This window comes from Ranitomeya imitator, chromosome 4 (assembly GCF_032444005.1).
Source record: "Ranitomeya imitator isolate aRanImi1 chromosome 4, aRanImi1.pri, whole genome shotgun sequence".
Classification (NCBI taxonomy): Eukaryota; Metazoa; Chordata; class Amphibia; order Anura; family Dendrobatidae; genus Ranitomeya; species Ranitomeya imitator.
In genome coordinates, this window is record NC_091285.1 from 138,148,487 (window position 1) to 138,172,265 (window position 23,779).

The following is a 23,779-nucleotide window of genomic DNA, read 5'->3' on the forward strand; positions in this document are numbered from 1 at the left end:
CCCTGTTGCTGTCCTGGTATTTGTGGCTTCCCCCCTCCCTGTTGCTGTCCTGGTATGTGTGGCTCCCCCCTCCCTGTTGCTGTCCTGGTATGTGTGGCTTCCCCCCTCCCTGTTGCTGTCCTGGTATGTGTGGCTTCCCCCCTCCCTGTTGCTGTCCTGGTATGTGTGGCTTCCCCCCTCCCTGTTGCTGGCCTGGTATGTGTGGCTTCCCCCCTCCCTGTTGCTGGCCTGGTATGTGTGGCTTCCCCCCCTCCCTGTTGCTGTCCTGGTATGTGTGGCTTCCCCCCTCCCTGTTGCTGTCCTGGTATGTGTGGCTCCCCCCTCCCTGTTGCTGTCCTGGTATGAGTGGCTCCTCCCTGTTGCTGTCCTGGTATGTGTGGCTTCCCCCCTCCCTGTTGCTGTCCTGGTATGTGTGGCTCCTCCCTGTGGCTGTTCTGGCATGCGTGCCCCCGTCGCTGTCCTGGTAGTGGTGTGTGTGTAGTGAGCAGCGGCTGTAACCACTTCTCCGACACTGACTGACAGCATGCTCAGCACTATTGGGGTCGGGTGCAGTTACAGCTGCCCCTCACTATACACAAAGGGGCAACTGTTCAGACGCCAGTCCTGTGATTGAAAGCGCAAGGCTGCCAGAGGGAATAAAGATCACTTCCTCCCGGCGGTCTAAGTACGGGCTCTGGGCAGGTTCAGAACACTATTAACCTGCGGATTAACCCCCATATCTGCAGGTTAATAGTGTTGTTTTACGTAATGGATTCCCTTTAAATTACCGTACTTTTTGTTTAAAAATGCCAGCAAATTTTTATTTTCAAACAAAAAGAAATAACTGCTCCTCTTTTCTTTTCCCTGAAGATTCAGTGCTGATGCCCTGGAGATCCAATGTATTTTTCAAGCAGCTAACATGTGACTGCTGTAGCCAATCAGTAGCCTCAGTGGTCATGTGCTCCTGTCCTGCATGACATCGAGTGGTGCGTCACATGACCTTTGCAGTCACTGATTGGCTGCAGCAGTTCCTTGCTGACCACTTGTAAACACCGCAAGGGAGTTCTTCCAGTCTTTACTGGAAATGCATAGACCCCGGTGTTTCCATTTATTTACTTAATAGTTGGATAGCCCCTTCATATGGCAAACAAGATTCAAAGTGAATTTCTAGAATAGTAGAGTCCTCCCCAGGCCACGAGACTTCACAATTACTGCTATCTACAAAAACACTAATAAATCATTACCCCCTCTCTCTCCATCATCCACCTCACAGAAGTTCACATGCCAACTTTCCATAGACAACACATTTTTGAGAGAATATTTTTGAATTTGACAGATTTACATTGGAACTATGGGCTCGGTGAGAAGCTGCATAAATTAGGTTTTCCATTTTTTTGTGAACAGATTTTGTGCCCAACCTGCTGGAGAGTGACAGATCCTGTCAGTTACTAAGTGCATGTGTTACATAGGCTATTCCTATCAGTTAGACCTACTGTAACTTACTATGGAAGGACATAACTTGCCTCCCTCTCGTGCTCTCGGGATCATGAGGAATCGGATCGGCCATCTTTGGTGACCTGTGGGCATAATACTGTCGCCCCCTCTGGCCATTCTGTAGTTTGTCTGAGAGATTCATTGAGTTACGACCTGATGGGGACATGGTTTGGAATAAACTTGTGCATGAATTGAATATATTCTTTACGTTTTATGTTCAGTTAGTTCTTGCTGCTTTCCTCCTTGTGCGTCTTTGTGATTGTGCGATCTTCTGCCCAGGTATTGCCGTCTTCGAGTGAATTTGTCCAGACATGCTGCCTGCTGTGTCATCGGGAGAAGAAAGATTGGCTGAGTGCGGCCCCGCACAATGGACTGCTGTCACCTGTGGATGAAATTCCTGCCTCTTTCATGCCCTCCTTGGCCCAGAACCTTCTGGGTGAAATGCCACTGTGGATTTGCCAGAGTTGCCGGAAGAGTGTAGAGGAAGAAGAAAGACAGGCAGCCCCAGAGCAGCCATTAGCGGTAATACTCATGATTGACCAGCCGAGGATAAGCTGATCCCAAGTTTGTCACTGGGTAAAGCTGCCAGTGCTTAGAGCCATTTATCTCCCAATTGATGTATGATGGGTTTGCCTTTCCTTAATCAGATCACACTAAATAAAAAAATATATATCATCTTTACATTTTCCATTTTATAATCAAAATAAACATAAACTTGAAATAACGTGACCAGTTTCAGTAATGGCAAAAGAAAGTACTGGTTCCCTTTTTTAGTTGTTAGAAGAGTATAACATTAAAGGAAATCTGTCGCCAGGTTTTGCCCACCTAATCTGAGAATAACATAATCTGAGAATAACAATGTAGAGACACATCCTGGGAATTGGGGTCTCAGTCACTTACTGGGCTGCTTGCTGTAGTTTTGATCAAATCTTCCATCAGGAGATTCATTAGAGGACTAGTATACCTGCTGCCAGTTATTCAAGCATATTCATAAGCTGTGTATAAACCCCGCCCCATCACCGATTGGCAGCTTTCTGCCTATGCACAGTCAACACAACTGCCAATCAGAGGTGTGGGCGGGGTTATACAGAGCTCAGCATTGCGAGAACTGCTACATGTACAGCAGATAAGTGATTTTATTAAAATGACAGCAAGTAGCCCAGTAAGTGACACATCTCTGGAATCAGGGTCTCTGCCCCTACATCATGCTGCTCTCAGGTAGGGTAGCAAAATCCTAGTGACAGATTCCCTTTTAAGAACTTAATGGAAATGAGCGATCATGTAATCAGAGGTTAAGCAAACCTGCCACTAACCTTATATTTATTTCTCCTTCGCCTCATTGGGGGACACAGACCGTGGGTGTATGCTGCTGCCAATAGGAGGCTGACACTAAGTGATACAAAAAAAGTGATCTCCTCCCCTGCAGTATACACCCTCCTGCTGGCTCTCGGCTCCTCCCCTGCAGTATACACCCTCCTGCTGGCTCTCGGCTCCTCCCCTGCAGTATACACCCTCCTGCTGGCTCTCGGCTCCTCCCCTGCAGTATACGCCCTCCTGCTGGCTCTCGGCTCCTCCCCTGCAGTATACGCCCTCCTGCTGGCTCTCGGCTCCTCCCCTGCAGTATACGCCCTCCTGCTGGCTCTCGGCTCCTCCCCTGCAGTATACGCCCTCCTGCTGGCTCTCGGCTCCTCCCCTGCAGTATACGCCCTCCTGCTGGCTCTCGGCTCCTCCCCTGCAGTATACGCCCTCCTGCTGGCTCTCGGCTCCTCCCCTGCAGTATACGCCCTCCTGCTGGCTCTCGGCTCCTCCCCTGCAGTATACGCCCTCCTGCTGGCTCTCGGCTCCTCCCCTGCAGTATACGCCCTCCTGCTGGCTCTCGGCTCCTCCCCTGCAGTATACGCCCTCCTGCTGGCTCTCGGCTCCTCCCCTGCAGTATACACCCTCCTGCTGGCTCTCTGCTCCTCCCCTGCAGTATACACCCTCCTGCTGGCTCTCGGCTCCTCCCCTGCAGTATACACCCTCCTGCTGGCTCTCGGCTCCTCCCCTGCAGTATACACCCTCCTGCTGGCTCTCGGCTCCTCCCCTGCAGTATACACCCTCCTGCTGGCTCTCGGCTCCTCCCCTGCAGTATACATCCTCCTGCTGGCTCTCTGCTCCTCCCCTGCAGTATATACCCTCCTGCTGGCTCTCAGCTCCTCCCCTGCAGTATACACCCTCCTGCCGGCTCTCGGCTCCTCCCCTGCAGTATATACCCTCCTGCCGGCTCTCGGCTCCTCCCCTCCAGTATACATCCTCCTGCCGGCTCTCGGCTCCTCCCCTGCAGTATACACCCTCCTGCTGGCTCTCGGCTCCTCCCCTGCAGTATATACCCTCCTGCTGGCTCTCGGCTCCTCCCCTGCAGTATACACCTCCTGCTGGCTCTCGGCTCCTCCCCTGCAGTATACACCCTCCTGCTGGCTCTCGGCTCCTCCCCTGCAGTATACACCCTCCTGCTGGCTCTCGGCTCCTCCCCTGCAGTATACACCCTCCTGCTGGCTCTCGGCTCCTCCCCTGCAGTATACACCCTCCTGCTGGCTCTCGGCTCCTCCCCTGCAGTATACACCCTCCTGCTGGCTCTCGGCTCCTCCCCTGCAGTATACACCCTCCTGCTGGCTCTCGGCTCCTCCCCTGCAGTATACACCCTCCTGCTGGCTCTCGGCTCCTCCCCTGCAGTATACACCCTCCTGCTGGCTCTCGGCTCCTCCCCTGCAGTATACACCCTCCTGCCGGCTCTCGGCTCCTCCCCTGCAGTATACACCCTCCTGCCGGCTCTCGGCTCCTCCCCTGCAGTATATACCCTCCTGCCGGCTCTCGGCTCCTCCCCTGCAGTATACACCCTCCTGCCGGCTCTCGGCTCCTCCCCTGCAGTATACACCCTCCTGCTGGCTCTCGGCTCCTCCCCTGCAGTATACACCCTCCTGCTGGCTCTCGGCTCCTCCCCTGCAGTATACACCCTCCTGCTGGCTCTCGGCTCCTCCCCTGCAGTATACACCCTCCTGCTGGCTCTCGGCTCCTCCCCTGCAGTATACACCCTCCTGCTGGCTCTCGGCTCCTCCCCTGCAGTATACACCCTCCTGCTGGCTCTCGGCTCCTCCCCTGCAGTATACACCCTCCTGCTGGCTCTCGGCTCCTCCCCTGCAGTATACACCCTCCTGCTGGCTCTCGGCTCCTCCCCTGCAGTATACACCCTCCTGCTGGCTCTCGGCTCCTCCCCTGCAGTATACACCCTCCTGCTGGCTCTCGGCTCCTCCCCTGCAGTATACACCCTCCTGCTGGCTCTCGGCTCCTCCCCTGCAGTATACACCCTCCTGCTGGCTCTCGGCTCCTCCCCTGCAGTATACACCCTCCTGCCGGCTCTCGGCTCCTCCCCTGCAGTATACACCCTCCTGCCGGCTCTCGGCTCCTCCCCTGCAGTATACACCCTCCTGCCGGCTCTCGGCTCCTCCCCTGCAGTATACACCCTCCTGCCGGCTCTCGGCTCCTCCCCTGCAGTATACACCCTCCTGCCGGCTCTCGGCTCCTCCCCTGCAGTATACACCCTCCTGCCGGCTCTCGGCTCCTCCCCTGCAGTATACACCCTCCTGCCGGCTCTCGGCTCCTCCCCTGCAGTATACACCCTCCTGCTGGCTCTCGGCTCCTCCCCTGCAGTATACACCCTCCTGCTGGCTCTCGGCTCCTCCCCTGCAGTATACACCCTCCTGCTGGCTCTCGGCTCCTCCCCTGCAGTATACACCCTCCTGCCGGCTCTCGGCTCCTCCCCTGCAGTATACACCCTCCTGCCGGCTCTCGGCTCCTCCCCTGCAGTATACACCCTCCTGCCGGCTCTCGGCTCCTCCCCTGCAGTATACACCCTCCTGCTGGCTCTCGGCTCCTCCCCTGCAGTATACACCCTCCTGCTGGCTCTCGGCTCCTCCCCTGCAGTATACACCCTCCTGCTGGCTCTCGGCTCCTCCCCTGCAGTATACACCCTCCTGCTGGCTCTCGGCTCCTCCCCTGCAGTATACACCCTCCTGCTGGCTCTCGGCTCCTCCCCTGCAGTATACACCCTCCTGCCGGCTCTCGGCTCCTCCCCTGCAGTATACACCCTCCTGCCGGCTCTCGGCTCCTCCCCTGCAGTATACACCCTCCTGCCGGCTCTCGGCTCCTCCCCTGCAGTATACACCCTCCTGCCGGCTCTCGGCTCCTCCCCTGCAGTATACACCCTCCTGCCGGCTCTCGGCTCCTCCCCTGCAGTATACACCCTCCTGCCGGCTCTCGGCTCCTCCCCTGCAGTATACACCCTCCTGCCGGCTCTCGGCTCCTCCCCTGCAGTATACACCCTCCTGCCGGCTCTCGGCTCCTCCCCTGCAGTATACACCCTCCTGCCGGCTCTCGGCTCCTCCCCTGCAGTATACACCCTCCTGCTGGCTCTCGGCTCCTCCCCTGCAGTATACACCCTCCTGCTGGCTCTCGGCTCCTCCCCTGCAGTATACACCCTCCTGCTGGCTCTCGGCTCCTCCCCTGCAGTATACACCCTCCTGCTGGCTCTCGGCTCCTCCCCTGCAGTATACACCCTCCTGCTGGCTCTCGGCTCCTCCCCTGCAGTATACACCCTCCTGCTGGCTCTCGGCTCCTCCCCTGCAGTATACACCCTCCTGCCGGCTCTCGGCTCCTCCCCTGCAGTATACACCCTCCTGCCGGCTCTCGGCTCCTCCCCTGCAGTATACACCCTCCTGCCGGCTCTCGGCTCCTCCCCTGCAGTATATACCCTCCTGCCGGCTCTCGGCTCCTCCCCTGCAGTATACACCCTCCTGCCGGCTCTCGGCTCCTCCCCTGCAGTATACACCCTCCTGCCGGCTCTCGGCTCCTCCCCTGCAGTATACACCCTCCTGCCGGCTCTCGGCTCCTCCCCTGCAGTATACACCCTCCTGCTGGCTCTCGGCTCCTCCCCTGCAGTATACACCCTCCTGCTGGCTCTCGGCTCCTCCCCTGCAGTATACACCCTCCTGCTGGCTCTCGGCTCCTCCCCTGCAGTATACACCCTCCTGCTGGCTCTCAGCTCCTCCCCTGCAGTATACACCCTCCTGCCGGCTCTCGGCTCCTCCCCTGCAGTATACACCCTCCTGCTGGCTCTCAGCTAACCAGTTCTTGCTTAGTGTCTGTAGGAGGCACATGGGTCTGTTTCAGATCCCAACGTTTTTATTTTATTGTTTACTTTTCTGTAAATTTTTATTTTTTAATTAACGGAGTGAAGGGGGCGACGGTTCCTTTCAAGGTCCCGATCTCCCCACACCAGCAACAGGCGAGCACGGCGAGTATACCTCCCCATACCTCTCCTGCGACGTGGGAAGCCATGCCTGAGCTCACTTCAGGGGCGACGGTTCCTTTCAAGGTTCCGATCTCCCCCGAACCATCAACAGGCGAGCACGGCGAGTATACCTCCCCATACCTCTCCTGCGACGTGGGAAGCCATGCCTGAGCTCACTTCAGGGGCGACGGTTCCTTTCATGGTCCCGATCTCCCCACACCAGCAGCAGGCGAGCACATGGAGTGTCTCCTCCATGTATCCTCTCCTGGAGCCAGGCCTAATGCCGGACAACTGGCCCTGTCCACCCGGACTGAGCTCCGTGGCTGTACAGAGGCCCCTCTCTATGGCGTCCGAGCAGCCCCCACTATCCCACCACTGTGAAAGCGGATGGCACAAGGAGGCGGACGGTTCCTCTCCACCTCCCTAACAAACGGATGATGGATGGAGGCTTATCCCTGCACCGTCCACGCTGCACAGAACAGCGCTGAAACCCACATCCGCGGCGGCTCCATGCCGGGACGCGCACCAATGGTGAGTGGATCCATCTTCAGTGGGATATCCACATGCTGACAGGCAGCCTCAGCCACTTCCCTGTGGCCCACCTCTCTGAGGTAACGCTCTGGATGGCTGCAAAAATTTAGCCCCCGGCTTCGGCCGATTTGTAGGCAGCATCCTGGAAGTCTTGCCTGGAACGACCTACTGGTGACTTCCGCCGGCTACAGAAATTTAGGCCCCGGCTTAGGCCTATTCAACATCGTGTCTGTGGCTCCGCCCCCCAAATTGGCGCTTCTCGCTCTCTGCGAGATTTTATCAACTCTGCAGCTCCCGGTGGCCATCTTGGTCCACCCGGCCAGCTCACACTGGGGTGACAGTATTTTTGCATTAAAGGGGCACATCGACTCTACATCAGTACCCGGGTAAGGAAGTACCTGGTCTTAAAGGTGCATGACCAGTATTTCCTGGTCTTAAAAGCACATGACCAGTATTCCCTGGTCTTAAAGGCATATGGCCAGGATTCCCAGTCTTAAAGGTGCATGACCAGTATTCTCTGGTCTTAAAGGTGCATGACCAGTATTCTCTGGTCTTAAAGGTGCGTGACCAGTATTCTCTGGTCTTAAAGGCGCATGACCAGTATTCCCTGGTCTTAAAGGCGCATGACCAGTATTCTCTGGTCTTAAAGGTGCATGACCAGTATTCTCTGGTCTTAAAGGTGCATGTCCAGTATTCTCTGGTCTTAAAGGTGCATGACCAGTATTCTCTGGTCTTAAAGGCGCATGACCAGTATTCCCCGGTCTTAAAGGCGCATGGCCAGTGTTCTCTGGTCTTAAAGGTGCATGACCAGTATTCTCTGGTCTTAAAGGCATATGGCCAGGATTCCCAGTCTTAAAGGCGCATGACCAGTATTCTCTGGTCTTAAAGGTGCATGACCAGTATTCTCTGGTCTTAAAGGCGCATGACCAGTATTCCCTGGTCTTAAAAGCGTATGACCAGTATTTCCTGGTCTTAAAGGTGCATGGCCAGTATTCCCTGGTCTTAAAGGCGTATGACCAGTATTTCCTGGTCTTAAAGGTGCATGACCAGTATTCCCTGGTCTTAAAGGCGCTTGATCAGTCCGAGGAGCCCTCCGCCGCCGACCTCAGCTTTATCCTCTAGTTCCCCTCAGTGGAATTCTTCACTGACCAATGGTTCTCGGACTAAGAGATTGAATCCCTCTGTGTACCCTCTGTGTTTGGAGTGCTCGCAGGACTAATATACATGGTCCCTATCCTACATGGGAGCCGTCGGCTAGCAGGGGCCGCAAATATTCTAGAAACGTGCAGGCATCTAGAAACATACAGGCATCTAGAAAACGGAAGTTTTTCGTTTTCTGCTCCCTCACCAATGATTTGATGACAACAAGGCTCTGAATATGGATTGGATATTGCCTGAGCTTGCCAGAGCTTCAGAGACTAAACTCCCTCGAGAGCATTTGCCATTCAATTCGGATAAGCGATTCACTGGACAGAAGCCTCTACGTGGGATGCCATGCCTGGCCTGTTTTTTAAGGGCGACGGGTCCTTTAAAGGGCACCGATCTCCCCACACCATCAACAGACAAGCACACGGAGTGTCGTCTCCATGTTTCCTCTTCTGCATCCAGGCCTAACGCCAGACAACCTGTCCTGTCCAACTGGAGACCTGAACTCTGTGGACATATAGAGGCACCCTTTTTGGCGTACGAGCTCCCCCCTCTGCATCACCACTATTTAGTGGATGATGCAAGAGGGCGGACAATTCCTCTCCACTTCCCTGTTAAGAGGTTGATGGATCGAGGGTTCCTAATTTTTATCTCTGCACCGTGAAAAGAGGAGATGGCAAGAGACTATGACCTGCTGGATGCAGCCGCACATTCTGCCATGGGGCAGTTTAACCGGGTAGAATCTCCTGTGGTATACCTACCAGTATCCCTACCTGATAGGTCATCAATTAAAAATACCACGGACTGTCAGATAGCAAATCTGGTTCGTTGCGGCTTCGGGTCCAGCGCTCTATCCTCCCTAGCGGCCGCATGGATTGCTAGAGCAATGGTCTCCTGGCTGGAGACCTTAACTACCTTGATTCACACCAGCAACAACTGGCTAATCAAATCTTTTGAGCGGGAGACTGACAAAGGATTGTATAAGGATTGTCCAGCACAGTCTAGATCTAAGGGATATTGGTTCCAAACAGGGGAACGAAAAGTAAGATCGACCCTGGACCTCAAACTTCTAACAACCTTTGACATGGTCCTGCTTCTTTGGATGGAGTCCCTCCGCTCAGCCATTACTTCAACAGAAAAAGGTGCAGTTTCCGGCATCCATCGACATTCGGGTTGCTTGCCCTCTGCAAAAATTCCTTCGCCTTTCCATTCGTCAACAGCATTTTCAAGTCACAACCTTGTCCTTCGGCCTTGCTTCCGCACCCAGAGTGTTCGCTCGGGTCATGGCGGATGTCATGTTTCTCTTGCACTCTAGAGGCGTGCTCGTCCTGCCCTGTTTGGTCTGTCTAGCCGCCCTTCCAGGACTACGCTGAGTCGTCTATATCTCTTGCGATACCTTCTCTCCTGGGCTGGCAGCTACACTTAGACAAGTTCTCCTCATTTCCAGCCCAGCAGATATCCTTTTTGAGGATGATCCTGCACACTTCTAGAAGGATGGTAATTCTTCCTCGAGACAAGGTCATGGCCCTTCAACAGGGAGCTCGCGCAAGGAGAGTTCTGAGGACTTGATTACTCACCCCCTCATTTCATTCGATTTGCTAAGAGAGTTCTGAGCAAAAATGGTGACGACAATGGAAACGGTTTCCTTCGCTCCGCTCGTTTTCAGCAAGTCAAACAGACTTTCAGACAATAGTCTCTGAGCTCCTTCTTCATCCAGGGCCTTTCTCCCGGTTCAATGGTTATTAGTAACTTCCAATGCCAGTCTTCTTCTCCCCATCATTGTTCTGGAGATCCAAACGGTAGTCTTACAGCAGGTCCACTGCCTTCTGGCGGGTCTCCCTATCCGAATTCAATTGGATAATGCCACGGCGGTGCCTTACGTCAGTCATCTAGCAGGTACCCACGGTCAGGCGCCATGACCGAGGTACCTCACTTTCTCTGATGGGCCGAAGTCTATTATTCGGTGATCTCGGCAGTATATATCCCAGAAGTAGAACTCTGAATGGCAAACAAATTCAGCTGTCAGGGTTCCGCCTCAAGTCAGTGGGAACTTCACCCCGAAGTCTTCCATCAGATCTGTCCTTACTGGAGCTCTCCAGTTGTAGGTGGGATGACATCCTGACTGAAGGCCAATGTACTCGAGTTCGTGGTTCGGCCTCGAGATCCAAGAGCCATCGCTCTCCATGCTCTGGTTCTGCCGTGGTACCAGTTTCCATAACTCTCCTTCCACTGCTTCCGAAAGCCTTTCGGAAGCAGAAAGGGGCCCCAGTGATCCTCAGAGATCCGCACTGACCACGTCCGTTTTTTTTGTTTGTGGAGCTAGTATCTTCTCGCCTTATCGCAGCACAACCGCAAGTAGGGACTTTCTCACAGGGAGTTTTCACACGTAGTTCTTCCCTATCGCATACCGTTAGATCCTTGGGACCTTATTATTCCTAGGAGCCTTACAGTAGGCTCCTTTTTCATCCGGGCAGACTTTACTATCAGGGAAAGTCGTCCCGTTCTCCTCTGCGATATTCTCACTCTGACGAGTCTTCGGAGCTAGCTTCTCTGCTCTTTCAGACTTTTTTCCCTTATTTCCTTCGAGGCAAGGTTGTCCTCAGGCCATCTCCATCCCTTGTTACCAAGGTGGTACTGTATTACCACTGTTATGAGGGCATAGTTCTTCCCTCATCTCTTTTGGCTCCAGTCCACAAAATGGAATAAGATCCCCCATATTCTGGACGAAGTGAGTGCTCTGAGTAGGTACGTCTTGAGGACGGCGTCCTTCTGAAGGTTGGACGTTTTATTTGGGCTTCCTGACGGTAGAGGAAGGCTTCCTGACATTTTCAGGAAGGGTTTAGCCGTTTCATCGACCTATGATAACATGGTGAATTCTTTTCACCATCCAGGAGTCCTTCCGTGCTAGATGTCAGCCTATCTCCCTGTCTATCAAGGGTTCTAGGCACCAGGCGTCAGAAAGGCACGCCTGCAAGCTTGCGGATTCGTCCAGTCCGCATGCATTCTTGAAGCACTATAATTCCCACACTTCCACAGATGTGAGTCTGGGCAGGCGGACTCTGCAGGCCGCGGTGGCGCACTTGTAAGTAGCGGTTACACAGGGCCTGATCTGTTGTTGTCCCCACCCAGGGACTGCTTTGGGACGTCCCACGGTCTGTGTCCCCCAATGAGGCGAAGGAGAAATAGGGATTTTTGTATACTCACCGTAAAATCCTTTTCTCCGAGCCATTCATTGGGGGACACAGCTCCCACCCTGTTATTAGCTTATGATTGTTTTTTATAATCTGACATGCTATACTCTCATATATAATATGACATGCTATACGCTCATATATTGTTATTGATCTCCTACTGCTTTTGCACCTAACTGGTTAGCTGAGAGCCAGCAGGAAGGTGTATACTGCAGGGGAGGAGCTAACTTTTTTTGTATTACTTAGTGTCAGCCTCCTATTGGCAGCAGCATACACCCACGGTCTGTGGCCCCCAATGAATGGCTCGGAGAAAAGGATTTTACGGTGAGTACACAAAAATCCCTATTTCTGCTCCAAAGTTGGCACATGAGACCTTTATACGTTTCGCCATACTTCTGCATGGGGTTTACCAAAAAATCAGCTGTATAAGAAAACGTTTCGATGGGTGGGAATAATTTTCAGTCGTAGACATTTCGGCCAGTCTGCTGCATCTTTCATGTTGCTATGTGGCCTGTTAACCCAAGGTATGATTCTGGAAGCTGTAAGATGTCAGTTTCTCCTATAGTAAATGTGTTTTTTTTATTTGTGGATTATCTCAATGATCTTGAATGAGATGAGAAAAATCCACAAATAAAATAGAACTCCTTGTATGTTTTTAATGCAGTTCTGCCACGTAAACGCAGTAAAATGCATGTAATCCAAAGGTTTCTGTATCAATAAAATGTTATTAAAGTTAGGTAGCTGAGCAACTGTGACATTTTCAAAAGAAAGTACGGTAGTTTTACAACCCCAATTTCACAATAGTTGGGCTATTTCACTCTATTCTCATTTTAATAACTGCATTCTGACATGGAATTTCAAAGCAAGTACATCCACCTCATCAGGTCTAAGGAAGCTGACATTGTATGCCGTGTGTGAACTGTGGGGATTGCTTTCTTATACGGTGATATTAACACCATAATTTGCTGCTATTGCAGGTCTCCTTGTCACACACATCCTGCAAGTCCCAGACTTGTGGTGGTGGCTCACACTCCTCATCATCCTCCTCGTCCTCCTCCTCTTCATCCTCTACATCATCGTCTTCCTCCTCCTCTTCGTCTTCATCTTCCTGCCAAGGAAACTCTGGGGACTGGGACCCTAGCTCCTTTCTGTCTGCTCACAAGCTATCGGGACTCTGGAATTCGCAGCACTCCAATGGACACCACGGAGCAGGACCTGCAGGTAATTACTTACTGGCCTGTTAGTCTAGAAAGGAATGCTTACCGTACTGATGGAGAAAGCGTAGTGTCGGCCTCTGGAATCCAGCAAGCCGCAGTACGTTTACGGTGCCGCCATCGCACGGGCTTACTCTGAGCGCTGCTGCCATCAGGTGTGGGTGTCGGCCCTATCTGAGCTGTTTTGAACAGCTGACAAGTCCCTGGAGTGGAATCTCTATTCTCCCGCATCTATTAAATGTTAAACGCCGCTGTCAAACGCTGACAGCGTCATTTAACATGCGCTTCTGGCAATTGTGTTGGAAATCCGCCTACCGGTGACCCTCGTAATGTGATCGTGGGTCACCGATAGGTTGGCATGACAACCAGAGGTCTCCTCTGGTAAAAATAAGGATTTACCTACGTCAAAAACGCCAGAATTACGTTTTTTGGTTGTGTGACATTGCATTAAAATGCGATAACGGATGATCAAAAGATCGTATCTACACCAAAATGGTATCATTAAAAGCATCAGCTCAACACAAAAAATAAGCCCTCACCCAACCCCAGATCATAAAAAATGGAGATGCTACACGTATCAGAAAATGGCGCTTTTTTTTTTTTTTTAAACGAAGTTTGGAGTTTTTTTTCTCCACTTAGATAAGAGAACCTAAACATGTTTAGTGTCTATGAACTCATAATGACTTGGAGAATCATAATGGCAGGTCAGTTTTAGCATTTAGTGAACCTAGAAAAAAAAAGCAAAATGAAAAGCAAGTGTGGGATTGCATTTTTTTTCACCGTTTTCTAGTACATGACATGTTAAAACCAATGGTGTGGTTCAAAAATACAACTCGTCCTGCAAAAAACAAGGCCTCACACGGCCATATTGACGGAAAAATAGAAAAGTCATGGCTGTGGGAAGAAGGGGAGCGAAAACCACGAAAATAGCCAAATTTTTTAAATCTGACCAGTGTCACTTTATGTGGTAATAACTCTGGAACGCTTCAACAAATCCCAGTGATTTTGAGATAGTTTTTTCACAACACATTATAATTTATGATAATGGTAAATTTATGTCGATATGTTTTGTGTTTATTTCTAAAAAATATCAGAAATTTTAGAAAAATGTAAAAAAAATTAGCAGTTTTCAAACTTTGAATGATTATCCCTTTAATCCAGATAGTCATGCCACAGCAAACCATTAATAAATAACATTTCCCACATTCTGCTTTACATCATTACCATTTGTAAAATGTTCTTTTATTTTGTTAGAATTTTAGGAGGTTTAAAAATGTAGCAGCAATTTTTCATTTTTTTTCTAGGAAATTTACAAAATGTATTTTTTTAGGGACCTATCCATGTTTGAAGTGCCTTTGGGGGTCCCATATATTGGGAAAACCCCCTAAATTATACCATTTTAAAAACCGCACCCCCTGACGTATTGAAAACGGCTGTCAGGTAGTTTATTAACCCTTCAGATGCTTTACAGGAATTAATGCAAAGTGGCATGATAGGAATGAAAATGTGTATTTTTACCACCTAAATGCCTCTAACTTCTGAACAGGTTACAACAGCCGGCAGACTCTATCGCCGCTATTTGGTCGTGAAGTGCCATGGCAAACACCATGACCACAAAATCATGATCTAAGGGCACCAATTGGGATAAAGAGGAAGCCCTCACACTCCGTTAACCATTTATAATGATGTAGTCACTATTGACAGCAGCATCTAAGGGGTTAAACAGAGTTGGACGGTGCAAACACTGCTCGTGGCTTATACAGCAAGTTGTCAGTTATAGTGCACAACCGACAGCTGCTGGATTGTCACCTGTATGGGGAGGATATTCTCTTATATCGCAGGTCAGTTAAAAGACGTACTGGCTGTCATTAAGGGGTTAGGTTTTCCCACAAATATATCTTGTTCTTAATCATTAGATCTTGGAATAATAATATGTTCCACAATTGGATGTGTTTACATAATAAGTCCCTGCGCTGAGATAATCTTATAAATGTGCCCCTGCTGTGTACTGTGTAATGGCTGTGTCTTAAGGTACCGTCACACTAAGCGACGCTGCAGCGATACCGACAACGATCCGGATCGCTGCAGCGTCGCTGTTTGGTCGCTGGAGAGCTGTCACACAGACCGCTCTCCAGCGACCAACGATGCCGAGGTCCCCGGTAACCAGGGTAAACATCGGGTTACTAAGCGCAGGGCCGCGCTTAGTAACTCGATGTTTACCCTGGTTACCTGCGTAAAAGTAAAAAAAAAAAACAAACACTACATACTTACCTTCCGCTGTCTGTCCCTCGGCGCTCTGCTTCTCTGCCCTGTGTAAGCACAGCGGTGACGTCACCGCTGTGCTTTCCGGCCGCTGTGCTTACACAGGGCAGAGAAGCAGAGCGCCGAGGGACAGACAGCGGAAGGTAAGTATGTAGTGTTTGTTTTTTTCTTACTTTTACGCTGGTAACCAGGGTAAACATCGGGTTACTAAGCGCGGCCCTGCGCTTAGTAACCCGATGTTTACCCTGGTTACCAGCGAAGACATCGCTGAATCGGCGTCACACACGCCGATTCAGCGATGTCAGCAGGAAGTCCAGTGTCGAAATAAAGTGCTGGACTTTCTGCAGCGACCAACGACATCACAGCAGGATTCTGATCGCTGCTGTGTGTCAAACTGAACGATATCGCTAGCCAGGACGCTGCAACGTCACGGATCGCTAGCGATATTGTTTAGTGTGACGGTACCTTTAGCGTACAGGAACATGGTCTGATCATACCACAGCTATGGGGGGAGGGGAGAAAAAAGTGTACAGACATTACAGCAGGGGATCACTGCTGATTCTGTGTGCGAGGTAAAACATGTCACTGACTGTTTTTAATCAATGTTTTTCCTCAAAGAAAAAATAATTTGTGATCCCGTGCTGTCCTGTGTGTGTACTCTTTTCCTTCCCTGCCCAGGAGCTGTGCTATGATCAGACCATGTTCCTGCACGGTCAGACACGCTATTACACAGTACACAGCAGGGGTACATTTATAAGATGATCTCAGCACAGGAACATAATATTTATACACATCCAATTGTGGAACTTATTATTATTCCAAGATCTATTGATTAAAATTAACTTTATTCACAGGAAATCTCCTTTCAGGTTGAATGTACTTTGAAGATATTTATGGCTGATACAGAGCATAGATGGGTTTTTGTAGATAGTCATTATGAGGAAGGTTTCTTAAAGATAAATTAATTGGATTAATAGAGCAGCTGTTAAAATCCCATTACAAAGCAGCAAACTGGTATTTGAAGCTGCCGGTGCCTCTAAAGTCCCACAAAACAAGTTGTAGGATTCTCCAAAGTGCTTGCAGTTGTGCATAAACCTGCTACTCGGGCCACTGCTGAACTGTGCTCACAAGCAGAAAATGCAACCGTGGGCCCAGACATGGTGGCTTGCGAAAGTATTCACCATCTTGGCATTTTTTGGGTTTTGCTGCATTGCAACCTGGAATGTCAGTTTTTTTTGGTTTTTTTTTTAGTTTTGTTTTTTTATTAGTTTGTGTGAAGAACATTGCTACAACTGAATATTTAGTTTTCTTTTTATTGTGAAGCAAAGAAAAAAACAAAATAACTGAAAACTTCAGTGTTCATAACTAGAGTTGAGTGAATTTGATCGGGTCCCTGCTCGGCAAGCTATAGCACTTACCACATAAGCTGCGGAGCGAACCCGGCTTCCTGGATCACTCCGGCCGATCAGCTGTTCGGCTCCGCAGCTCCATTTGTCGCGGCTGTGGCACTGTTACAATACATGCATGGAGAGCCCAACACACCGGGTGGGTACAAAAAGAACCGCACCATCCGTAGCCAAATCTTCATGCATGACAATGCACATCTCATGCTGCAAAGAATGCCTGAGTTATGGGCTAAAAGAAAGGAAGCTCATGGTGTGGCCACCCTCCATAGGAGTATCAGGCATAAGTTATATGAGGGTAGGGGCCAGTTTACATCAAAACAGCAGCTGCGGGAAGCAGTCCTGACATGCAAAGAAATTCAACTCTCCAAAAGCTCATAAGTTCAATGGATGCGAGAGTTGTGAAGGTGAGATCAAAGAAGGGGTCCTATGTTAACAAGTAACTTGGCCTGTTAAGATGCTTTTGATTGAAATAAATGTGACTTAATGCTCAAAATTCAGCAAATGACCATTTTAAGTTCTTTACAACATATAACATTTTTGGAAACTCTTGTGTGAAATAATTTGGAACAGTGCATTTTGAGTTTTTCAAAACAAAACAAAAAAAAATCATTGGGAGGTTTGTCAGATAAAATTGGATTTATAATCTTACGGTTGATGTGAACAATGTACTGACTCATTTGCTTCAACCATTTTAGGAAAACCTGAGAGAAAATTGTATTTGCATAATAACTTGGAACATGGTGTACAGTAATGCTGTGTAGAACACAAGCGATCAGTTCAAGGACTAGCACGTATAGTGGAAAAACAAAATGTTTTAAACATACAGGGGTTGGACCAAATAATGGAAGCACCTGGAAACATCAACAAAAGTTAGTTTAATATGGTGTAGGTCCACCCTTTGCTGCGATTACAGCCTCAATTCTCCGAGGTATGGATTCAAACAAGGTGTGAATTGTTTCCAAAGGAATTTTAGCCCATTCTGTAGTTAAAACACCCTCCAGTTCTTTGAGCGACGATGGCGGCGGAAATTGATTTCTAACTTGAATCTCTAAAATTGACCATAAATGCTCAATAATGTTGAGGTCTGGGGATTGTTGGGGCCAGATGAGATGCTCAACTTCATCAGAATGTTCCTCGTGCCATGCTTTAACGATTCTAGCTGTATGAATTGGTGCATTATCATCCTGAAAGATGGCGTTCTCCTCCGGGAACAGTGCTTGAACCATTGGATGCACTTGGTCGCCCAAAATGCCTAAATAATCTCGGCTGTTAATTCTTCCATGAAGGGATATCATTGTCTCGGCGGATCTCCACGAAATAGCACCCCAGATCATCACAGAACCTCCGCCATGTTTTACGGTTGGCAAAAGGCAGTCTGGATGGAATGCTTCTTTCAGCTGTCTCCAAACGTACACTCGGCCGGAGGTCGGAAATAAAGTAAACGATGATTCGTCTGAGAATATCGCATGTTTCCACTGCTCGAAGGACCAATTCTGGAGGTTTCTACACCACTCTAAACGCTTGGAAACATTTGTCATTGAGAGGTTTTCTAATTGCAGCTCTTCCGTGGAATTTGGCCTCTTTGAAAATCCGAGAGGTCAGCCATTGGTATCAGGTTCTCATCAATGTTCTTAGAATTCTGCAAAACAAACAGTTAATTTTTCATACACATCACATAACACAAATAATCAACTACAAAACATAACCATATGTCACGGTTTGCATGTTTATAACATGTTTGAAGATTATGATGCCAAAAACGTTAGCTGTTTCCATTATTTTGTCCAACCCCTGTATATGAAAAAAAAAGTCTGGTCTATCAAAATATAAACAAATTAATCTGATTGGTAATTGGCATGAGAAAACAAATCAAAATACCAGAATTGCGTTTTCTCCTTCACCTCATTGGGGGACACAGACCATGGGTTTATGCTGCTTGCCACTAGGAGGCTGACATTAAAGGGAAGGTGCCACGAGTTTTCTTGTGGTTTGTTTTTTGTGAAATTGAACTTAAAATAGTAAATAAAATGTATTAATGCAATGTTTGCACTGTTTGCAAACATTTCTATATGAAAAATATATATTTTCTTACAAATATATATATATTCACCACTAGGGGGAGCATTTTCCATTTTAGACCTCAAGCAGCTATAGTGAGACTTACCAGCTTTACTGTTAGCTGGACAATTGGGGCAGTAACTGCTGACATCACCATTTCCCTCCCCTTTTGGGTGGTCTAGTATCCCTGGGGCAGAATGAAGAGTAACATCACAGGGCAGCGCCATTTCGTGTGTGACTGCAGGGGAAAGGAGTGCATAGGAGCGAGAGCGAACAGGCACAGGGGGATGAAGAGCACACATGGGGAGAGAGACGGCACCATGGGGAGAGAGACAGTCACCTCCAGGGTCACAGAGGGAGATATATGGGGGGAAAGACTGGTTGACTGCAGCACAGAGTATTTCAGGAGAACAGTGTGCTGGTCTATGGGGGTCATAGAGGAGATATATGGGAGAAGGAGCAGGGTGACAGGAGCACAGAGTATTTCAGGAGAGCAGTGTACTGAACTATAGGGGGTCATAGAGGAGATATATGGGGGAAGGATATATGATCCCTGCTGTGTGCATGCTACTTCTCTCCCCTGTCTTGTGAATAACATTCTTGCCATCCCCCCTTCCCCCACCTCAACCACTGTCCTGTCAGCTGTCCTGCCCTTTCTCTGCCTTCCAGGTGTCAGCTCCCTCTCTGCAGGCTGTGAATACAGAACACTGGGACTGTGTGTGAGTGAGGAGGCGGAGACAGAGCAGGAGAAGGACACAGGGCTGAGTGTGAGAGCAGAGGATGTCTGCTCAGGACACACAGTGCAGTGCCTAGAGTACAGGACAGAGGAGCATGGAGATAAATCACCCGCACTCCCCATCCTCCCGTTCCAGTGAGTGCTTCTGTCCTGCGATAGAGAGTAAGTGGAGCTCGGCAGATAGCACTGGGCTATAATAAAATGGTGGCTAGTCACACCTACAGCAGTGAATTGTGCAGCCCACAGAGGCGTGCCCAGCTCACTGCTAATGCAGCTGCAATGTTAGAGATAGGGTCAGCGCCGGTCTATTATCTCCTATGTCCATGGGGTGCCGTATTATGACACTGATAGTGTCGTGAACTGCTGTGAACACAAGATGTCAGACCCCAGTGCCTTCTTTAAACTCATATAACACACAAAATATGTTTGACATGCATTCAAAACTTGGTTATAAGAGCAGCTTATGCTACATTACAGTGATTTATTTATGATCTACAAACGCGGTACCTTCCCTTTCAGTTAACACAAAAAAGTTAGCTCCTCCTCTGTAGTATACACCCTCCTGCTGGCTCCCAGAGACCCAGTTCTTGCTTAGTGTCCGTAGGAGGCACACGGACGGGTCTGCTATTCAGACCCAAAACTCTTTGTTTTATTTTTACAATCTTTACATGTTTTTTTTTATTTTTTTATTTTATTTTTCACAATGGATGAAGGGGCGACGTATCCTTTCAAGCCTCTGATCTCCCCGAACCATCAACAGGCGAGCACGGAGAGTGTCGCCTCTCCTTATTTTCTCCTGCGACGTGGGATGCCACGCCTGAACTGATTATTAGGGGCAACGGGTCCCTTCAAGGGCACCGATCTCCCCACACCTTCAACGGACGAGCACATGGAGTGTCGCCTCCACGTATCCTCTTCCGCAACCAGGCCTATTGCCGGACATTCAGCCCTGTTCCATCCTAGGGGATTAACCTCTGGCATATACAGAGGCCCACCTCGTGGCGTCTGACCAGCCCCCACTGCACCACCACTGTTAAAACGGATGGTACAAGGAGGCGAACGGTTCTTCTACACTTACCTCCTAAAGGGATGGTGGATTGAGGGTTTTACCCCTTATCCCTGCACTGTCCAAACTAACAGCAGCACAGCAGAACCTGCAGCAAGCTGCCTTACCTGCCACCCGGCAGCTTCTCCGGGTAAGTGCCGGGGCTGGAGGGCTCTTTCAGGCAGTCTGGGGCGGCGCTGAATAAAGGGCGACCCATCCTCATTGCGGGGGCATGCATCGGCTCTTTTCTGTATCGGCGCTGGCCGTCACCGCAAATTTAGTTCCCGGCTTCGGCCCTGTTCTAGGCCGCAACCCCCAACTCCGCCCATGCTATGACACGATGCGGAGGCTCTACCCACCGGTCCTGGCTCTTCTTGCACAGCACGAGAAGAGCCTCTCAAATCTCGGGGGGCCACCTTTCTCCCCCAGACCGCCTCAGCACGGACTCAATGTGCCATCAGGATGGAGGCAGCAAGTGTCGCGCAGGGTTCACGCAGGAGGAGCGGGGACACAGACCTGGGTAAGTGAGCGCTGCATTTTACAGATTGAATCACTCTGGGATCCTCTTCCCTGCTGTATCCCCTTCTTTTCTCGGCAGTACCTCTTCTCAGCAGCCCCTAATATTATAGGGTTACATATGCTGGGACATGATGTACCCTTCTAAGGCATTAAAAATGTCTAAGAAAACTATGGCTACATTCTTTACTTCATGCTCCTCCTGCCAATCTGCTTTTCCTAAGGATCAGAGTTCGCCACTGTGCAATGCCTGTGACCTCAACTGCACTCAGGAGCCCTCCGCCGCCACCGAGCCCAGTGTACCTAGTCCCCCTGAGTGGGCTTCGTCACTGTCTCAATCCATTGCTTCGTTGGCCAAAGCGATTGAATCTCTCCGTGATCCTTTGGGGAGACCGGAGCGTTTGCAGGACTGAGGTAGACGGACCCTCCCCAAGCCCGGGAGCAGTCGGTTAGCACGGGCCAAAAGGTCTCTAGAAGCAGTCAGGCACCTAGAAAACGGATCTGTAGCACATCTCCTGAGCAGACACATGCCTTGTCGCCTCACATCTCCGTCTTTCTTTCTTTCTTTCTTTCTTTCTTTCTTTCTTTCTTTCTTTCTCTCTCATTCTCTCGTTCAGAAGCGAACACGAATCTGACTGCGAATTTGATGGTTCCTTAGATCCGGGTTTGCCAGACTTTCAGAAGACAGTGAATTCGCTTATTGAGGCAGTCAACCAGGCTTTAAAGGTTGAGGAAGATTACGGCTCCGCTCCGGATCAGACCGTGTCCTTTAAGAGAACTGAACGCTCTCATAAGGCATTTGCTATTCACCCCGAATTTAGAGCCATAGTTTATAGGCAGAGAGCGCCCGGATAAGTGCTTCACAGGACAAAGGCCTCTTGAAGCCAAGTATCCCTTTTCAGCTGATCTGAAAAAGGATTTCCGCTGAATCTCTGGCTGTAAATCCCCCAGTATCCCGCCTAGCATCCAAAACTCTCCTGTCCGTGCCGGATGGCTCATCCAACAAAAATCCCACGGACCGTCAAAAAGTTTGGCTTGCTCTGTCTTTGAAGCCTCAGATTTGGCGCTCTATCCATCCTTTGGCGCAGCATGGGTAGCTAAGGCTATGGTCTTCTGGTCGGAGACCTTAGCTAATTCACTTCGGAACAGTAACCTTCCTCCAGAAGTGGCGCACCTTGCCAACCAAATTTCCCGGGCAGGTGATTACCTGGTACATGCATCCTTGAATGCTTCTGGTTGTGCTGCTCAGTCAGCAGCCAATGCCATCTCTATCAAAAGGTCATTACGGCTCAGAGAATGGAAGGCAGACTCTGCTTCAAAAAGTCTCACTCTCACGTCCCTTCCTTATCAAAGCAGCCGCTTATTTGGGGAAAAGCTGGATCAGATAATTTCCGATACTATGGGAGGAAAGAGTAAATTCCTTCCCTAACAGAGACTTAAGGTACCGTCACACTGAACGATATCGCTAGCGATCTGTGACGTTGCAGCGTCCTGGCTAGCGATATCGTTCAGTTTGACACACAGCAGCGATCAGAATCCTGCTGTGATGTCGTTGGTCGCTGCAGAAAGTCCAGCACTTTATTTCATCGCTGGACTTCCTGCTGACATCGCTGAATCTGCGTGTGTGACGCCGATTCAGCGATGTCTTCGCTGGTAACCAGGGTAAACATCGGGTTACTAAGCGCAGGGCCGTCACCGCTGTGCTTTCCGGCCGCTGTGCTTACACAGGGCAGAGAAGCAGAGCGCCGAGGGACAGACAGCGGAAGGTAAGTATGTAGTGTTTGTTTTTTTTTTACTTTTACGCTGGTAACCAGGGTAAATATCGGGTTACTAAGCGCGGCTCTGCGCTTAGTAACCCGATGTTTACCTTGGTTACCGGCATAGTTGGTCGCTGGAGAGCTGTCTGTGTGACAGCTCTCCAGCGACCAAACAGTGACGCTGCAGCGATCCGGATCGTTGTCGGTATCGCTGCAGCGTCGCTTAGTGTGACGGTACCTTAAGATGTCCCTTTCGGAGACCGCAACAAATCCTTTTCTTTCTCTCCACTCCAAGCTAGGCCACTACCACAACTTTGTCCGGTTCAGGACATTCTCCACGAAGAGATGGAGGTACTCTGGTCTCATCCAGACCTAACCACCATTGGAAGTCCCAACCCAAACAGTTGAGGCCTAAAGGACCTAGGTCCCAGAAATTTTCCTCACGCTGACTATCAGCGCTATCCGATTGACATCGGCAGAGTAGGCGGCCGCCTACTTCTCTTTCGTCAGGTATGGCTTTCCGTCATCTCCAACAAGTGGGTCAGAGATCTGGTTGCATCACGATGGCGTCCTTGTTCCCATCCCAGAATGCGAAAGGTTTCACGGTTTGTATTCAAACCTTTTTGTCGTCCCAAAGAAGGACGGAAAAGTGAGACCTACAAGATACTAGACCTCAAACTTCTAAACAAGTTTGTCAAGGTCCACCATTTCTGCATGGAATCTCTGCGTTCATTTATCGCTTCCCTGGAAGAAGGGGAATTCTTGGCCTCAATCGACATCCGAGATGCTTACTTGTACATTCCAATTTTTCCCCCTCACCAGAGATTCTTGCGCTTTGCCATTTGAGACCATCATTTCCAATTCACGGCCCTGCCCTTCGGCCTTGCTACTGCCCCCAGAGTGTTCACAAAGGACATGGCAGCCGTCATGTCCATCCTGCACTTTCGGGGCGTGATCTCCCTGCCCTATCTGGGCGACCTGTTGATCAAAGGTCCGTCCTTCCACTACTGCGCTGAGTCTGTTTTCCATTACTTGCGATATCCTTTCTTGCCTAGGCTGGCTGATAAACTTAAGAAAATCCTCCCCGGTCCCAGCTCAGCATATTTCGTTTCTAGGAA

General features: G+C 49.9%; 1 protein-coding gene across 1 annotated transcript in view; it reads left to right on the forward strand.

The window, feature by feature from the left end:
* FAM193B (family with sequence similarity 193 member B) overlaps nt 1-23,779 on the forward strand; it is an 86,943-nt gene that overhangs the window by 29,346 nt on the left and 33,818 nt on the right. The window contains exons 2-3 of the mRNA XM_069763958.1: nt 1,753-1,995; nt 12,645-12,888. Of these exons, the coding sequence (XP_069620059.1) occupies nt 1,753-1,995; nt 12,645-12,888 (487 nt within the window). The remainder of the gene's footprint in view (nt 1-1,752; nt 1,996-12,644; nt 12,889-23,779) is intronic.